Below are 20,445 nucleotides of genomic sequence, written 5' to 3'. Positions count from 1 at the left end.
CCGGGCGCCCTACACCCCACCGCCAACCGCTAGTTTCATATAGAAATTCTCCGTCGGAATTAAATTTATTATAATATCATATTTAAGTGTATTTTACGACCGGGCAAAACCAGGTGGCCTCCCCCCAACCCGCTAGTCTAAAATAGGTATTCTCTGTCGGGATTAAATAATATGGAAATGTGCCGTAACAATAGTAAACCGAACTAAATACAAAATGGCGGATATTAGAGAATGCATAACACGCTTGCTTATAGAAGCAAAAGTCAAAATCTTTGGATACTACTTCAATTTTGAACTCTGGCCAGCCAGTCTCAACCGTGCACAATTCATGGTTACTAAGCACAGCAAATGAAACGAATGGACACGTCTACGAATAGACCTCTTAGTGGTTCGATTAATGCTAAATAAAATAACGATGTTGCTTTGTAAATACATATCACTTTAAACGATAAACTTTGATGAATGACTAGTAACAAAGATATTTACGGATAAAACAGGAAACAAGCTCAGACAGAAAGGCATAGGCATGCAAACTGCATCTCTCTCGCTCTCTCTTTCTCTCTCTCTCTCTCTCTCTCTCTCTCTCTCTCTCTCTATATATATATATATATATATATATATATATATATATATATATATATATATATTGAAAATTTGTGGAAAATATTGAAGATCAATGTTCAAAGGAGGAATCCATAAAATATTCAACAACTAAAACAGTTCTGCAAAGAAGAATGGTGCAAAATACCTGCATATCTTTGCAAAAAACATGTGTGCAACTATAGGAAGGGATCCAAGCTGTTGAACGCAATAAAGGCTATGCAATAAAATATTAAATCAATGTATCTAATACTTTTGCGTTAGTTGATTTATGCTTTTCCTTTAATATAAACTTTCTAAACATTAATTTTGTAATTACTACCCCAAATATTAGTTAAAATAGTAATAGGAATATACTGACCGCATTTTAGGTAAAATCTTGAACCCTAATTAAAGTTATGAAGAAAAATGTAATGTATCCAATACTTTTGCTTTGGTTTTTGGTTGTTTGGTTGTTTTTGTTTTACGGCATATCAACCCTTTTCGGGTTATTTAATGCCGAATCCAAAGATTTTGAAGAAAAAAATTTTTTAATAGAATATATTTGTTGTTTTCACGTCAGTTTCTATTTAACCCATAGTAACAGGTACTACCACTCCGGGTCAGAGTGGACCTGGGAGAAATGGTAATTAAAGGGTGGCTCCACACTCCCCAAAGCCCACAAGCTGGGGCCTCACCACTGGATATAGTTTAAGGTCATATCCAGGACCCCCATTGAGGGACTTTTACCCTCTGCAGGGGGACAGTCGGCGTATTCTAATGCCCCACCGACAGGGCCCAATACTTTTGCGTGGCACTATATATATATATATATATATATATATATATATATATATATATATATATATATATATATATAAAGTAAGAATGTGAGAGGACACTTCTCAACTCATATACTCAACGAATTTTAAACCTACAGACTTCAAATTTGGTATATCGAGTATCCAGGTATGCGGAAAACTGTTTAATCCGTTTTCATTTAGAAGACAGGACTGCTAAGAGGTCAAAATTTTTAAATTGTTGCGTGGGAAGCCACAGGATTTTTATCTGTCATGCGCGGTCGTGAAATATGACAGCTTTTTTATGTTAAATATGAGTTGGGTTGAAAACACTTTCTAAACGCCATGTCAGGCTGGTGTAATGGTTATCGTACTTGATTCAATATCTTAAGGTTTTGGTTTCGATCTCAGATCGAGTATTTTTTTTTTTTTTTTTTACTTACAAGAAGTGAACTGTTTAAAAAAAATAGCATAATACACATAATAATAATACTCGCATGCACGTCTCAGTTTTTCCCCGTTTTTTATTTACTTAATTTTTTTAAGGGATTTAACGTTAAGTTTAATACCGTGCAATGCCGGATACGTCTTCTAGTATATATATATATATGTGAGAATGTGTGTGTATAAGAACACTTACCAACCTATATACGCAACCAATTTTCGATCTACAGACTTGAAATTGGGTATGTAGGTTATTCAGACACGTGAAAAAGTTTTTCATCCGTTTTCATCCGGAAAAAATAGCTGCTAAGGGTCAAAATGGAAAAATTAGTACTTGGGGTCCTCGGATTTTGATATGTTTGTCAACTGTTTCACGCGGGTTTAAAACACTTTTTTATAGATCTTGGTAAGCTGGTCTAATGGTTATCATACTTGACTAACTTTTTTTAAGTTTTGGTTTCGATCTGAGTTCGAGTATTTTTTTTTTTTAACTCAAAAGAAGTTACCTGTTTAGAAAAAAAAAACATAATACTCGTATGCACATATCTCAGTTTTTTCCGTTTTTTTTTTTTGTTTGTTTTGTTTTTTACTTCATTTTCTTTTAAAAACTTTTACGCTACGTTTAATATCAGACAACGCCCGGTACACCTTCTAGTATATATATATATATATATATATATATATATATATATATATATATATATATATATATATATATATATGTGTGTGTGTGTGTGTGTGTGTGTGTGTGTGTGTGTGTGTGTGTGTGTATACGTATATATATGTGCATATATATATGTATATATATGTATATATATGTATTTATGTGTATATATATGTATATATATGTATACATATATATGTATATATATGTGTGTGTGTGTGTGTGTGTGAGTGTGTGTGTGTATGTGTGTAGCATTCTAATATTTTATTTCTTTTAAGCATTTTTCATTAAATAATGTAGAGAATTCCCGTCTATATATTTTTTCTGGTCCCTTTTAGTTTTATTTTACTTTTCTTGATTCTGGCAATAAAAGCGATAATATTCTTAAATGCTTTTAATAGTAACATATTACCTATTAATATAGTTAATAACATGTTATTTACGGGGTGGAAAAATCACCTCTATAAATACCCTAAAATCTTTACTCTTAAACATCCCTGGAGATGGATCAGGTCAAATCTGCAAGTACTCGAGTAAAAAGCGTCTGTAACGTTACAGGAACAAACAAACAAAAATAAATGAATAAATAAATAAATAAATACAAACCCGGTCGGCATCTTTTTTTTTTTTTTTTTTTTACGAAAGCATTCATTACCGTTACCCGTCTCAACATCACTTTAAAAGTCTCTCGCTGCCATATGTCCATCTAACCTGGTCGTTTCTCTTTCTTTCGACCGCACGCTATCCACAGCCGGCACATTCTCGCCTTTATTTTACACGTTCGTCTTTTTCTGCGTCGACTTTTTTCTTCTATGATCACGTGGTGTCCTTTTTGTTTCTTTTTCTTCGGGTGCCAGGTCGCGCACATTTCCTAATTTGCATACACGTTGAAATGTTGCTCCTGCTGCTACTACAATTGCTTGCCATCCATCCGTCAGCCGCTGCTTGAGGATAAATGGCCAGCGATTGAATTTTCATACGCGCTTCATAATTTTCATACGCGCGTAAGAAGGAACACAACAGTTAATAAATTGTACGATCGTTTCAGAAACGATGTTTTTATTGAGATAGACATTAAGTCATGGACAATAATTTTAACATATATTTTTGGAAACAAAGTCTCCGCATCAGCAAAAATATTGGGTGTTTTTTTTTAAAGACACCAAAAATAAACCTAGCATTTTTTAAGTAAGGCAGATGTATTTGGAAAATATTTAAATGTAAAGTAAAATAGTTATTTTATGATGTTGATAAACAAAGTAAGATAAATTGAGAATAAAAATTAGAATAAAATTATAAAGTTAAATTGGGTTTAAATTTAAGGTTAAAATAAGATGTTCTTAAGAAAATTTAACAAAGATATATATATATATATATATATATATATATATATATATATATATACTTGTTTATTGTTATATAAACATGTTTACATCCCGCTGCTACAAACAGCCACTTGTTTCAATCAAACAACAGCTATCATCAGGCAGCGACTTGACTATTTAAATGTTCAATGAATGAGATTATTCATTGAACATTTGAATAGTCAAGTCGCTGCCTGATGATAGCTGTTGTTTGATTGAAACAAGTGGCTGTTTGTAGCAGCGGGATGTAAACATGTTTATATAACAATAAACAAGTATTATCAGCTCTTTTTTTTGAGGACTATCTAACAACCTCGTTGAATTCACTAGTTCATCACTTTTGAATAAAAAAAAAACAGTATATATGTGTGTGTGTGTGTGTGTGTGTGTGTGTGTGTGTGTGTGTGTGTGTGTGTGTGTGTGTGTGTGTGTGTATTTACCTTATAATGGTTTGCTTTTTAAAAATCGTAAGTATCATCGTCAGAGCATTCATTTTGATGTTAAATGTAGCTTATGAATACTTGAAATGTTGAAATTTCAAAGCAAACACCAATGGAATAGTTTTATCGGCTAGAATTCGTTAGTAACACCGATTTTTTTTTTTTACGATTTTTAAAAAGCGAACCATTATAAGGTAAAATATATATATATATATATATATATATATATATATATATATATATATATATATATATCTTCAGCCATTTCCAGTTGCTTCTTTGTAACTACGGTGTGAACGGTGATTAAGACTAGAAGCGCTTTCCCTCCTTTCGGGGTGGGGATAGTATCTTTTGTATTCAATAAAATATGGTCGTTTATCGAATTAGTGGTCAGTTTTAGACTGACTACATGGTGCGTATAACCAGCGATTGGAGATGCAAATTTCCCAATATATGATATTATTATAAGTCAACTAATTATTGTAATTGATAAAGAATATAATAGTAATAATTGTAATAAATGTAAAAATAGACCCTACAATGAATCTATCAGTAGAGTTGTAGCAGACCATCAGTAAACACAGTCAATGAAAACTCGGCAGAAATCAAACACAGCAAAAAAATTACGAACGAGGACAAACTTCCATACTTAAAAGGACGGGAAAAAGTCTAACTTCTAGTTTACGTGAAAAAGAGTGAACCAACTATTCCCAACCATCTGAACAAACGATAATACATATCTAAACGACTTAATGTATACAGGCTCCAAATCTGCAATTACGGAAGTAAACGTAAAAAAAAACTAATCGTCTTGGTTATTCTGTTTTTTTCTGTTAGTTCTTTTCTTTCTTTTCAGACTTTTCGTACAGAATTTCTACTGTAACATTTTTCTGCAGCATTCTTTAACCCTGAACCGTCGACGAGATGATAAGGACAGGGAGAAAAGTTCGAAGGTAAGTTTCATAGATGCACAATTTACCAAACCTATGTTTTGATACGCGCGCACTATATAATTTACTTTTTTGTCTAGCATATCAACCTCTTTTGAGGGTTTATAATATAAAATATTAAAATATAATTTTGGTCAAAGTGGTGATGCTCCAAATCCTTAATATTTAATTATGATATTTTTTTAATGTGTCTACAGCCGAATGAAGTTTTATATCACATCTGGGTTGGATTCTATTTAATGCATAGACGAGATTTTGACCATTTCGAATAAGAGTGGATTTTGGAGCGGTGACAATACATGAAACGTCGCCACCGGATTCATATCTTGAACTGGTTCTCTCTCTCTCTCTCTCTCTCTCTCTCTCTCTCTCTCTCTCTCTCTCTCTCTCTCTCCATACATACATACATATATATGTATACAATATATATATACAATATATATATATATATATATATATATATATATATATATACAATATATTATATATATATGCAATATATATATATATATATATATTATTAGCTACATGCATATGCTTATAAATTTCTATAAATAGCATTTATCTCTAAACTAAATACGTGATCATTATGAATTTTGGAACACAGTTTCTAGGCATAAAAGTGAATAATGTGGGCTATATTAGTTTAATTAAGTGTTATGTCAAAGAATCAAAGATGGAGTGGAAGCCCCTCCTTAAAATTCAGATATCTGCGATGTTTGTCAAATTTTAAAAATCGGTACTAAATTTCTTTGGAGTATTCTTATGGGACGAATTACGAACACAATCTCACATTCAAAATTCATTTATTTCAGATTTAATCCACGGTCATTAATCACCAATTAAACAAGGTTCCTTGAATTTTTATTTATTCTTAAGATCCATTACGCTTAAGTCTTAAATTTAAAAAGTTTTCGAGAATCAATGCATATATGTACTTTTATCAAACTAGTCTGGACAATAGAATGGCAGAAGGCATTTGTAAAAAAATATTCTCATATTAACATTGTTTTTGATACTCTAAAATCCAGATCTCGAAATCATTGTGATAAGTCATACTAGCGCGTATCATTATATTTGGATTTTAATTATCTTGAGGAGACATAACTCTGCTGCAAATCCAGGAACTTAATTTTATTCGTCCATGGACGCGAATGTTCTAGTTTAAATTTTAATCAGACATTGGCAAATGATACCATTCAGAGTGTCCAAATATACATAGGAGTAAAGGTAATTATGATGTGCCGTAATACTCTGTAAAGCTCTTGATCTGTAAACACACACACACAGACACACACGCATATATATATATATATATATATATATATATATATATATATATATATATATATATCAAATACAGGTTCATGAAATACCCAGGGCTAATTTTGTTTAATTTGATATGCAATGCAGAGTGGCCGCCACCAAAGTAATGCCACCTATAAAATTAATAATTAAAAATCGCCACCCTTTTATAATTTAACCATACTTGATGCAAATAAACTCCAATTTATGTCCGTCTTGTCCACCAAGTTTCAGTCATGATTATCCAACAGTCTTTGCTTTATTGCTGTCCAGTTATATACTCAAGATATGCACCTCTGCATTGCAAGATCGATTTGAGCTTTGATTGCTGCTCAAGAATAGTGGAAGGCATTATCTTTGTGACAATCCAACGGAAAAAAATATCCGAGAGTTATAGTCCGGTGAGTGTAAAGCTAATTCAGGATCACAGCCACTGGTGAAAAGATTGCCAGAGTGTCACCACATATAATCGAACGACGATAATGCAAAGAGTGTTGAGCATTTCTGAATGAAACTTGGTAGATGTGTCAGATGTAGACTGAAATTTATTTGTTATAAATATTGTCGGATTACAGAAAGCAAATCAGCTGTAACTGAAGTAAAGAAAGAAACGATTGACAACAGAATGAGACTTTGCGTTTTTAATTTTAAAGATCTGTCCATGAAAATTCCGCTTATGTTCGGCATATAGCGGAAGAAAGAAAAGTCGTTGTTTTGTTGTAGTAGAAAATCAGTTCTTGTCGTGAATGTCTTCAATGATGAACCAGGCATTGAAGCTCAGTCGAGCAACTTTCGATGGAAAGAACAATATCTTAATTAACATTAATAATACCTAAAGATAATACTTTCATTTGGTCTTTAGTTGTTGTTGTTAGGGTCAAATTCCTGAAAAATTCAGGCGGTATATATCAGAAAGTATTGTATAAAATGTTTGTCACTGTATCTTTCTCTGTCTCTCCTAAACACGAGAAGAAATAGAGGGAAAAGGTGAGTGCCGAGAAGAAGCCAGTAGAAAAGAGACTAGAACGAGTGGCCGAGACTACAATGTAATATTCGGTGTATACGTATCTGCTATCGTCATCGCTATTCTATATAATAATGCGCTCGGGTATTTTATATCCGTGTGTCTGTTATCACTCTCCGCTTTTTTTTTTTATTAAAGATAGGATTGTCCGATCGGGAATAGTTGATAACTAATTTGATACCGGTAAGTGTTGAGGACGCACCCTTACTACTTGAAATAATAAATTATTCCATGACGTCATATCCGTTCTTGACGTCACTTCCGGATAACGAGGAACGTCAGAGAACGACACGGGGAGAGGATGGTCGTCACGACTAGTCCAGCAATGAGTAAAGATATTGCGCAATTACTCCTTTTATGTAGTTTTTTTTTAATACATATTTATTAATAATTAATTATTAACTGTGTTTTCCATCATCAATTATTCAAACACTAACACCACAGCAATAAGGTATAAATTCTGACTTTACAGGTTTTCAAATGATTTCTTCCAAGATTAAATTACGAGTTACGTTTGTCGGTCTGTTGTATAAAACAGTGCAATTTTTAATAAATACCCTTCAAAGGGTGATATTTGTTTTATTTAGCTGAAGAATATTTAGTTCGCGGTTATTTTTACGGTAAGACACGTACGGGACATATGGATTGTTTAAAAAAAAAAGAATTAAATTGCTCCAGTTTTCTTAAATTACTGAAATTTTACTGAATTACTAAATAAAGAAGAGACACATTTCTTTAATCTATTTAAACAATATTTAGCTGGCTATAACAATTATTTTTACGGAAATCGAGAGAGTAATTTTTAATTAAAGATATTGACAAAGATTCTTTCAAAAGTGAAATATTAATAAGCACGAATTATACAAATTGATGTAGAAAGCGCCATGGAATTTCCACGGAGTCGTGCTAATATAGTATTATTAGACTAAGCTAGTATTCAGCTACATAATCTCCTATATAATAAAATGACTGCAGAAATTCCCCTCCGGACCAAATATCGAAGGTTTGCAACAACAGATGCCACATACAAAGTCAATACATCTAGGCTTATAGTCTCTATCTTATGTAATTTTGGGACACCATTTTATACACATTCAGTTGTGATATTAAAATACTACATTTCATCCTACGAGCAACACTAGCACAATCGCAACATCTTTAGAAATAGAGATCCCTCTTTTTCTCTCTAAACATTTAGTCTTACCACTACTCCCAATCGTTACCGAATGAAATTCTACACTTTCCACAGATTTTGTAATTTTACCGCCCGTAACTGGTTAATAAATACATAGACCTAATATAATCTTCACAATTTACGATTCATAAATACTGAAGGCTCCTTTTCTAAATTCCGTCCATTCTGATTGGCTGAGCTCTGATAATTCTTATATTCCGGAATCCAATTCTACGCTTTATAAACGAACAATTGCCAAAATTACAATATGACGTCACTAAGAGACATATTACTTCGCACAGCGTCAATTTCACTTAATGCTTAGGTCATTATATTTTGTGTGTGTGTGTGTTGCACTACAAAATTCGCTGGGCGTTTACTATAACCAATAACAATTCTCAAAATATTGTGTACTCACAAGTATTGAGAACATAAACAAAAGAAACATGCGTCGCTAGTGGTTCTCATTAGGGTTCGTGCATGCATGTGTTCGTGCACGCATGTGTTTGTGTGCGTGTGTTAAAAGACAACTTTTGTTGTTAAAGCAATTGCAAAAAATCATAAATGTATACAAACACTGAATGCAAAATAAATATGTATATATTTAGTAAATTTACAGTACATTTTTATTTTTATTTTATTTCTATTTAAACAAACTGAGCCATAGCAACGCGTGGTCGAGTCCAGCTAGTAAGTAAGATATTCGGATAATAATAAATAATATAAATTGTTTAATTTTCATGAGTTTTAGTGATGCCGTCATTTTCTGTTTGTCTTTTTTTATTTTTTCAGAAAACCAAGCAATTTGAGTTTCCGACGTTTTCGTCGGTTTTGCCTCCTATGGATCTCTTGCTGAGCTACAGCTCTATGCGAACCGATACCACTCCAATGATCTTTGTGTGTGCAACCATGTGGCACGAAACAGAAAAGGAAACCATCAACATTCTCACTTCCATATTTAGGTACGCATTTTATGTGCAGATATAGCACTAGGTTAGAATGAATGTTATTAACGAGCTGTGTTACGGGACTTGTTTTAAAGACAATGCATATTTCAGTCGCAATCATATCTGAGAAGGTACAGGGTGGCCCACTTAAAAGTTGCCCAGAAAGTGTAGTAGAGAGGGGGAACCTTTACTGTTTAAATTACTGTTATAAAAGATACTGGAAGTGCTCCCAATTGACTTCTATGCATTTCTGGGCATGTTAAATAACGTTTGCAGATCTTCTCTGGTTAGTCTCCGGATAGCGTTCGTAACATTTATGCTGGAAAAAGAATAGCATTTTGTCATTTTTATCTCATGGTGTCAGTTGGTCGTTAAAGATTAGAGAGATCGGGTTACTTTTAAATGGGCCTCTTAATCTGAAAAAAAAAATGATTAGAAAAATATTAGACTGATCGGGCTACTTTAAATGGGCCACCCTGTACATGTGATAGCACTTCTTCTTACGTTGGCAAAGTGGAAAATCTACTGCGCAATCTAGTGGGGGGGGGCAATCTTTTCTCTACAACCAGTTTTTCACAGGAAATCTTGATAGTTTTTCCTTAGTCTGCCGTTATTTTCATAGTAGATGATCCACTGAGCTCTAATCACTCTCTCCGAACCTCTGTTTGTTTCCACGCGCTCATAACTGAATTATCTGAAAATCTAAATACAAGTGTGTAAAGATACGATAATTAAAGAAAGCTAGTTAAATAATGCATGGTAAGTTCCATCCGTTTTCAGATTTTTATTACTTCTTTTAATCTCAATCAGTATATGTAATCTGAACTAAACCTATATACACAATCCATCGAAATTAATTATTTCTTCCTATTTAACCTGTTATGTAGTCGTCGCTATATTCCCCGGTCGCAACAAATATTGCTGTGTATATAACAATTGTGTATTGACACGTTATCCACGCTGAAAAACACCGGATTTGACATTCACGAAACAAGAGCCCGGAACCTGTACCGTCTATCCATAATACTCGGGACCAAACAATATGAAACAAAAAGAAAACTGGTTGAGATTGGGAGGCAGGCAAGAAAAAAAACAAGCAAAACAGCCCCAATCCCCGCCAAGCTTTACCTGCCTTCTCTGCCCAGGAGGATTCTACACTCAAATTAGTTGGGAGCCAAACATTAAAAGAAATGTGAAATTCTCGGATACGTTTGACACGTTAGTCTTCGTAGCAATAGTAGTTACGATGTCTGTATAGTCGTTTGCCCTTCTCTTACTCTTTAGTAACAGCGGATGTAATAGTTGTCGCCCTTCGTATATTCTCAACAGTGTATTAGTCTTCGTATATGTGTTGAGAATGGGCATACAACAACAACAGCTCAAATTTTGGAGTTAATAATTTTGGGGGACTTTATTTACAGTATACGATATACATTGATTTTACATGTCTAGTTGATTTACCTCGTTATCTCACGTTCAATATTGTTAGATTCGTACCATTAAGACAAATCAAATTTATGTCAAACTAGCTGTCAGCGCGACCTTGCCCGGTCATACAATACGCTTAAACATAAGCACCGCCAAAACTGGGGGGGGGCAGGTAAGTACTTTTTGACGGGACGTCTTTTTAAAAATCTTCCAAAAATTAGGTAATTATCCAATCAATACGAAATTTTCAGCAATTATTAAGAGAAGAATAATCTTTATAACAGTGTACTTATTTTTTATAAACGATATTTATATATATATATATATATATATATATATATATATATATATTTGCTTACAACCCCCCTTGTTTTGAGGGGGTTCCAAATATGCTTAAAATAATCATCTGAAACTGAAAAAAACATATTGTGTTGTTGTAAGGGACAGAATTATAGATTAAAAAAAACTTGTTTGCATACCTTATTTTGACGTCTGAATATCAAAACTTCGATTGTGTTTAATTATTCCGCTTTTGAATTTTGAAGTGTGAAATTCAGTGAATATGTTAAATAAAATAATTAATTTAAGTTAAGCAAAACAAAACATAAATGTTTAATATTTATACGAAAAAAGCTATTTTAAAATCTTTGATAAATAAATTAACAATTTTTTTTGGCGAGCCGAATAATGCATGACTATTATTAAACAGGGAATGCTTAGAAAATTCGATACAAAAAAAATCGATAAATATTGTGCCCTTTGTGTTAAAAATAGCATCATTTTTTCGATCCCGTTTGAAAACAACATTGACGCCTTTTGATAACGCTGGACCAAACGCGCTGAAATATTTTTTTATTTTGCTTTAAATAGCCCCCCCCCATTTTGGGGAGCCTGACCCCCACACACATACACATTAAAAACCAAACTCATACAAATGGTCACCCATTTGGTACTGGCCAGCCTCAGCGTTAATAATACATTGAAATTATCGTCACTGAAAAATAAGGTTTTTTGGGGGCCTGTCTTCCGTAGTTTGCTTTTTATTAAGTACAAATGTAAACATTGTATCAAATCGACGCGAAGTAACTGGTTGCCTATATGAATAAGTGGAATTATTTGAAATCCATGTACTTATATTATAATATTTTTGTATATTCTCATAGAATTTTGTATATTCTCATAGAAAATCACCCTAGATCTTAGACAAGAAATAAACAAATTAATTCTTTCAAAAACCTTTTTTTTAACTATATATATATACGTTTCTGTGCAAGAGAAAACATTTCAATTGTTAACTTTTGGGGAAAATTTAACATTTAAAATTTAATTAAAAATAGTAGAAAAAGTTTTACATTATTCTGTTTTCTATAAGATAAAATTCAGGGTTTTATCTTTCTGAAAAAAAAAGTTACTCAGAAATAATGGATTTTAATAAATGTAATTTTGTTTTAAAAAAACAGCAACTTGACTTTTCGACCATTTTTGGCGGTGTCTACTAAAACATCATATTTTTATTTATGCAGATTGCGTATGTATTATTATAGAACCAATTTTCTATTGATTATTATATATTACGAGGAATAATTTGCCTGGTGGAAAAATTCGCAAAAAAAAACATTAAAAAAATCTTAATAATGATAATGTCGTTCATCCAATTCTGACTGTGTTTGTTCACAATATCAAGCCAACTGATATTTGGGTCTGACGATGAATGCCCTGGAAATGTCACTTTCGATTAATGTTCAGGACAAACAGTTCTAAACATATTTTTTATTGAATTAATTTGGAATTCTTTATTGAGATGAATAATTTGTATAGTTTATTTTATTTAATTAGTTATGAACTATTATCCTTGTCTTCTAGCGGTTGTTTAACGACGTTTCTGCCAATCATTCCTCCGGCATTCGTCAGGTGTTTAACCGCGACAACAACTATGGAAGGCAGTAATTGCTGTGGATGTACTTGGATGATTCTGCATTCATATCCCAGCGCTGTTAGCAACCTGATGAAGGCCGAAGGAATAATTTGCCGAAACGTCGTGAAAACAACAACTTAAAAATAAGGATAATAGTCCACAAATAATTAAATAAAATAAACTATTTTTTTTACAAATGAAACATTTGGGACCATGTCTATGAAAGAGTAATAAGATGTTGTTTTACATTACATTTAAACTTCTGTATATCAGTGGAGTAAGAGAAGCAGGTACCAGGAAGGGAGTTCCAAAGTCTAGCTGTTCGTGGGAAGAAACAATTCGAGTAGAAAGCTTTCTGGCATTTAAGGACCTCAGTAGTGAAGGGGTGAGATTTTGTTGCTAAGCTGGTTTGTCGGAAATATGCACGTCGAAGGGGCACAAGTGCCACCAGTTCATCAGAGCACATTCCATTAAAATATGTGTAACAAGAAAGGCACAGAGATGCAACATTGAGGCGATAGGACAGGGGTTTGAGCTTAGTTGACAACGTGGGCCTATTAGATTGGAAACTCTTTTTTGAACCCTATCAAAAGGGGGTGGTTACAACATAACACATTAATTCATTGGGATATCATATTTTTTGTTTATTTTTTGTTTTATATTATTAATTATGTTCCGTATCATTTTTCTGTCGAGTCTTTGCGAAAGTATGCACTGTATTGAGTCATTGAGTTCTATCCTATTTTTGTCCATTTAAATATTTTCATCATTAGCATCATTTTCGAATTTACAGGCTCGATTCTGACCAATCAGCTCGTCGCCACGCCCAGCGATATTTTGATATTGTTGATCCAGATTATTATGAATTCGAAGGTAAGAAAACACAGGGTTTTTTTTTTCTATTAGTAAACCAGTGAAAGGAAAATAGCGTTGCTGTTGGGAATTTCTTAAAGGATGCTGTACGTAAAATCAGGGACAAACAATAGGACGAGTTGGCCTGGTACTGTCTACCTCCGGAAGAGACTCCTCAGCTCCAATACAGGTTGCTCAAAACAATTTAGTTTCAACACATTGAGTGCTGAACAGTTTGATGGAACCACTTGATATTAAATACGAAAAATCTCAGTTCTCAGTAAGAAGGGCAGTTTCTGGTGAAGGCAACGTAAAGAAAGACGAAGAAGGTAAACCCACTCCTCACAAAATCGTTAGTTCGTTAGAGAAACAATCGCTACACAACATCTGCCAAGTGGTCGCCCGCTGTCACCTTTATGCCAGCGAACGCCAACCAATTTGCATACGGCTAAGTTCACCTCTCGCCAATCCTTGCAGCTACGAGATCGTGGTCTCCATAAGACCGACTCACTGTAATGGCGGTGTTTCTTCCTTCAGATAAATTACATCCCTGCACGCCAGACACAAACGAACCCTCTTACGTCGAGAGCTAAGGTTAGTCTCACTTTCATGTCCACAGATGCATAGCTGTCTCAACTTGACTCACGTGCGACCGGTAGCCATATTGGATTTTATTTCTCACCGATTTGATTGATACTTAAGTAAAAAAAAAAAATCTTCGTTACTCGTGATTTAAACCAACAAAATTAGCCTTCTATAATTCTTTCTGTGTGTTACACTGCTACAACATTAGATAGACGTTGCAAAATAATATCAGAGATGTCCCATGCTCATCACAAATTCTAAAAACATTAAAACAAATTCCGTCTCAACATGGAGTGGAGTCGGGAAAGGTGAAAGTAGGAAAACACGACGACAGGTGAGAATACGAAGAACAATTATATCCAGAACAGGGTTAGTGATACAGGAAGATTAGTAAGTCCGTGGGGAGTCGTCTCTGTACGACATTCGGATAGCTCTCATTGAGCGGTCTATACTTGCTGCTTATATGGCTAATGGATACGTCCATCTTAGTGCTTATAACTCTATATATAGCAGTGTCAGAAATTTCGTGAAAATAGTGAATAATACCACCCCATCTTTCCAAGCTTATAACTCCTCGAAAAATGTAATTCAAGCCCTAATTTTTTTTTTCAATTAAAGGAGTAAGGACCAAGGTTTTATTTTAAAAAAAAACAAAACAAAACAATGTGTTTTTTTTTTTTAAAAAGGTTTTAAACTTCGGACTTTACAGGTAAATTTCTAAAAAACTGATTTTTTTTTTTGTTTTAAATTTGAATATATTATTTATTGACCTTTTCTCTTCAATTTGTGATATATAAACCTATTAAACATAAATTAATTATTTACTTTTTAATAGACATTTCAAAATGAGAGGCGTAAATTATTCGACCCCCTATCTTTCTAAGCTTATAACTCCTCGAAAAATGTAATTCAAGCCCTAATTTTTTTTTCAATTAAAGGAGCAAGGACCAAGGTTTCATTAAAAAAAAAAAAAAGACAAAAAGAAAAAATGTGTTCTTATAAAATAAGGTTTTAAACTTCGGACTTTACAGGTAAATTTCTAAAAAACTGATTTTTTTTTTTGTTTTAAATTTGAATATATTATTTATTGACCTTTTCTCTTCAATTTGTGATATATAAACCTATTAAATATAAATTAATTATTTACTTTTTAATAGACATTTCAAAATGGGGGGGGCGTGAAAATGGGGGGGGCGTGAAAATGGGGGGGCGTGAATTTAAAAAAAACGTTTGTCTAAAATATTATATTCGGTTTATTGGAAAGAACATAAAATTTCACATTGACCCTGAAAATATCGTAAAAATAGAATCAATAGAAAAATTTTGATAGATTTTTAAAATTTAAAAATATTGAGTTTAAAAATTTAAAAATATTGAGTTCGGAAAATTCATTACTGTTTTAAAAAAAAATAAAAATATTTTTATTACTTTTAAAACAACTGTAATAGTTTATTTTGGAAGTATAATCCATAAAGAAAATAAATAACCCACTTTTAACAGAGAAATTACGAGATTTTTATATTGTATTCGCAGTTTCGTGTTAGGGGTGTCAAAAATTCCTACAAAAATTCTGATACTGCTACCACAACACTACCATAATATCAAACTAAGACAACAAAATGTATTTCTTTTGAGACACTCTCTCATACAGGGTGGGCCAAAATAAGGGTCCTATCTTTAAATTTGAATAACTTCCACAAAATAAAAGTTAAACTCACCAAACTTTATGTGTGTGTAGACTGACCCTTCCGAGATTTTTTTTAAATAAACAAAACAAATTTTGGCCGAAAAACACTTCTTAAAACTTACATGAATTTATGAATTTTTAAAAATAGGACCCTTATTTTGGCCCACCCTGTATTTAACTTAACTAGTATATAATATAAATAATAATATATATTCAAATAATCTAATATATAAACGGCTATGTCTGTTTCTTAGTCTGTTTGTCAGTCTGTTGGTCTCCATATTTTCAACCTTTATCTCCTCCGAAACTAAAAGCCGTTTTGATTTTCATTCATGCATATAAATCTTTAATTTTCATTCCTCTTTGTGTCACTTCGGCTTTGATCCCATTTAAAACCCCATAAAAGAACAGTCCATAAAAAATCCAATCATTTGAGGCCGCTAGCGCCGCTCAGTGACTTTAGCATGGATAAAATTCAAATCCCCACGATTTTCCTGTTCCAGTTCAAACTAGACCAAAAAGCTGCCGAGACAATTTGTGATATCAATGATGCGTTTGGCCCAGAGACCACTAACGAACGTGTGGCACAACTGTGGTTCAAGAAATTTCGCAATAGTGACGAGAGTCTCGAAGATGAAGACGGTCGCGGCCGGCCGACTGCGGCTAATAACAAACATTTGAAAGCTTTAATTGAAGCCGATCCTCGCAAAACCACACGAGAAGTTGCTGCTGAACTTGAGGTCGACCACTCAACAATCGTTCGCCATTTAAAACAAATAGGGAAGTCAAAAAAGTTGGATAAATCGGTGCCGCATGAATTGAACGATAATCAAAAAAGTCGTCGTTTTGAGTTGTCTTCTACACTCCTTCTGTGCAGCGAAAACAACCCATTTCTCGAGCGGATTGTGACGTGTGATAAAAAGTGAATTCTCTACGACAACCGGCGACGTTCGGCATAGCGGTTGGATGCCGGAGAAGTTCAACAACACTTCCCGAAACCGAAATTGCACAAAAAACAAAAATGGTTCTGGTGATTGATTGGCGGTCTGCGGTCGGTCTCATCCATCAGAGCTTCTTGAATCCGGGCGAAACGATTATGGCGGAGAAGTACTTCCGACAAATTGACGAAATGCACCAGAAGCTCCAACGTATGTGCCCGAGATTAGTCAATATGAAGGGACCAATTCTCCTCCATGACAACGCTCGCATGTTGCTCAACTGACCCTGCAGAAGCTAAACGAAGCTGGGCTACGAGACTCTGCCTCATCCGCCATATTCACCGGACTTGTCGTCCACTGATTATCACTTTTTCAAGCATCTCGACAACTTCCTGCGCGAAAAATCGACCTTTAATGAATTCATCGTTTCCAGAACTCCGGATTTTTATGCTAATGGGATAAATAAACTTGTTTCTCGTTGGCAAAAGTATGTCGATTCTAATGGTTTTTATTTCGATTAATAAAGTTTATTTTGAATGGAGTTATGATCTTTTGAAGTTGAACGAAATTAATTTTGAACAAAATTAACTTGACTTTCCTTACTCTTAATATCACTTTGACTTTGATTCTTGCTTATATCATTTTAATTTTAATCGCTGTTTATAACACCTCGATTTTGGTCACTTTTAAACCGACATTTTATAAAAAGTTGTTTAACTTACCACAAAGAAAGCATTCGAACAATTGATAGTTTTTATACTAACTTTCTTCATTGGCATACATTTTATTCCACAGTGTATTTATCTTTTTTCTTGGCGCAATATTTTGTCTTGTTGATTTGTTTTTTATTCCAAATAATTTTCGTCCCCTCTCATTTTTCTCATCTTGATTTTTTCTGGCATCAAGCAAACTTAATTTATCTTATTTCTAAAAGGTTAAGTTTTCTCAATTCTCGTTTTTATTCGTAAGAATTAGTTCTCTCGAATGAGTTATCTGTTTTCAAATATAAATACTATTAATTTCCATATTTTCCGCCAAAAAGTTATTACTTACGAATCTTTTTGTATCCAACTAACGTTAGCCATCTAAGTTCGTATATTTTACCAGTTATTTCATTCCTGTTTATGCCAACCATTAACCGTCTATTCTTGATCGTTTGATTCATATTTCTCTGCTATAAATGCTGTTTAATTATCAATCTCAGCCAAGTCTGGTGCAAATGTCAACATCTGGATTTTTTTTTTTTTTTTTTGTATTCGTTAATCATTTTGATTATTTCTATTTCTTTCACTTTGCTAGAACTAGCTGGCAGTCAAGCGTTTCCAAGTTGCACAATACGCTTAAACATAATATTTTAATTTTATGCAGATTGCGTAGGCATTATTATAGAATCAATCCTGTATTGATTGATTATTATATATTATGAGAAATAATTTTCCCAGTGGACTAATTCGTAAAAAAAAATTTTTTAAGCATGATAATGATAACGTCGTTCATCAAATTCCGTTTATGTTTGTTTACAATATTACGTCATCTAATATTTGAGCTTGACAATGAATGCCCTGGAAAAGTCACTTCTGATGAATGATTAGTTTTTTAAGAAAATTGGCGGCGATTTTAAATGGTAGCTCTTCTTTTATCGTAAATTGAACTCAATAATAATTTTTTTTTTTAAATAGAATAAAATGGTGAGGTACCCCCTGGCTTGAACAGGGAATCATTCGATGTGTAGTCGAATCGTCTACTACAAAACTATATTACCAGATTATGATAAATCTGTTTTTAAGAAGAAACGATTTTCTGTAATTTTATTATCTCCCTTGCCGGTGTAACGTAAAATATTCCCCTGTAAAAATTATTCTTTTTTATTTATAAGAGAGAAAGGCTATTTTTAAGATCGTTTTTTTTTTTCGATTTTCGATACTTATTGGATGCATTTCTGTACAAAACCTATCTAAGAACACTGCCAGACATATACACAAGTTTTGTGTGAAATTTGCAAAAGATAGGCTCAGCCGTTTCGGAACCTAGGAGGAAGGACCTCACACACATATACACACACACACAAACTGACTTTTATATAATAGAGATAGATTGGTTGGCTGGTTGTTTTTGTTTTACGGCATATCAACCCTTTTCAGGTCATTTAATGCCGAATCCAGTTATTTTGAAGATGATTATTTTTAATAGAATATATTTGTTTTGTTTTGTTTTGTTTTGTTTTTTTTCAAGTCAGTTTCTATTTAGCCCATAGTTCGGACCGTAACAGGTACTAGTACTCCGGGTCAGAGTGGACCTAGGAGCAATGGCAATTAAGGGGTGGCTCCAAACTCCCCAAAGCCCGCAAGCTGCGGCCTCACCATTGGATAGAGATAGAGATATTTTATAAAATAATAAACAAAACAATATATTCTGTTTTGTTTTGTTTTGTTTTAGAAATCTAGGGCTTTCAGTAGAAGGGCGCCCGGCGTTGCTCAGTCGTAAGATACTCTTAAATATGGTATTTTAATGTATGTAGATTTCTTATTTATTATCACAGAGACAATCCTCTATTGATTATTATATTGTACCTAATATATAGGTGTACGTCCCCAGCGTGACCTGGTCATAAAATATACGTAAATATATTTTCATTCATGTAGATTTCGTATTTATTATTATAGATGCAATACTCGATTGATTATTATTATGTACCCAATATAAAGTAATAATTTCAAGTGCCATCAGCAAGAAGCGAAACCAAAACATATAGCGTTGCAGTATTTGTTCATTTTGAAACGTTTCTAGAAATGACGTCACAACGTTTAATTTTGAGACGGTGGCCATTTTTTTTTTTTTTTTTTTTTTTTTGCCAGGTTCACTAATTTTTATTCAAATGACGTTTTTGTGCATTTGATAATTACTTTGTTGTTTCTTGTATTTGGTCAGGTGCAAGCTTTTGTCAAAATGATTTGTCGGTACGTTGTAAGTAGAAAGGACTTGTCCTGCCTTGATAGAGTTCAAAATAGACTTCGTAGCCTCGTAGGAGATGTCCTTTTCTCTTCCCTGCAACCTCTATCTCACAGAAGAAATGTTGCGTGTTTGTCTCTGATGTATCGTTATTTTCATGGAAAGTGTTCGACTGAGCTTCAGTCTATGGTCCCCCCTCGCCTAACTTTCACGAGAAACGCTCGTCAAGCTGTAAACACTATCAATAATTCCCCCCACTATTTATCTGTGCCTAAACCTAAACGTAGATTCCATGAACAAAGCTTCTTTCTTAGAACTCTGCTAGCCTGTGGAATTGTCTTCCGTTTTCCTGCTTTTCGGCTGACTACAATATGGTTGTGTTCAAGTCTAATGTAAATAA

The 20,445-nt window shown here is 33.3% G+C and overlaps 1 protein-coding gene across 1 annotated transcript in view; it reads left to right on the top strand.

The window, feature by feature from the left end:
- The window catches only part of LOC145286386 (chitin synthase chs-2-like), a 74,625-nt gene that overhangs the window by 23,126 nt on the left and 31,054 nt on the right, over nucleotides 1-20,445 (top strand). The window contains exons 6-8 of the mRNA XM_080135314.1: nucleotides 5,148-5,244; nucleotides 9,537-9,706; nucleotides 13,828-13,907. Coding sequence (XP_079991440.1) covers nucleotides 5,148-5,244; nucleotides 9,537-9,706; nucleotides 13,828-13,907 — 347 coding nt within the window. The remainder of the gene's footprint in view (nucleotides 1-5,147; nucleotides 5,245-9,536; nucleotides 9,707-13,827; nucleotides 13,908-20,445) is intronic.

Source organism: Euprymna scolopes, chromosome 10 (assembly GCF_053919585.1).
Source record: "Euprymna scolopes isolate OS-2025 chromosome 10, ASM5391958v1, whole genome shotgun sequence".
NCBI classification, from domain to species: Eukaryota; Metazoa; Mollusca; class Cephalopoda; order Sepiida; family Sepiolidae; genus Euprymna; species Euprymna scolopes.
This window is presented reverse-complemented; position numbering and strand designations above follow the sequence as displayed.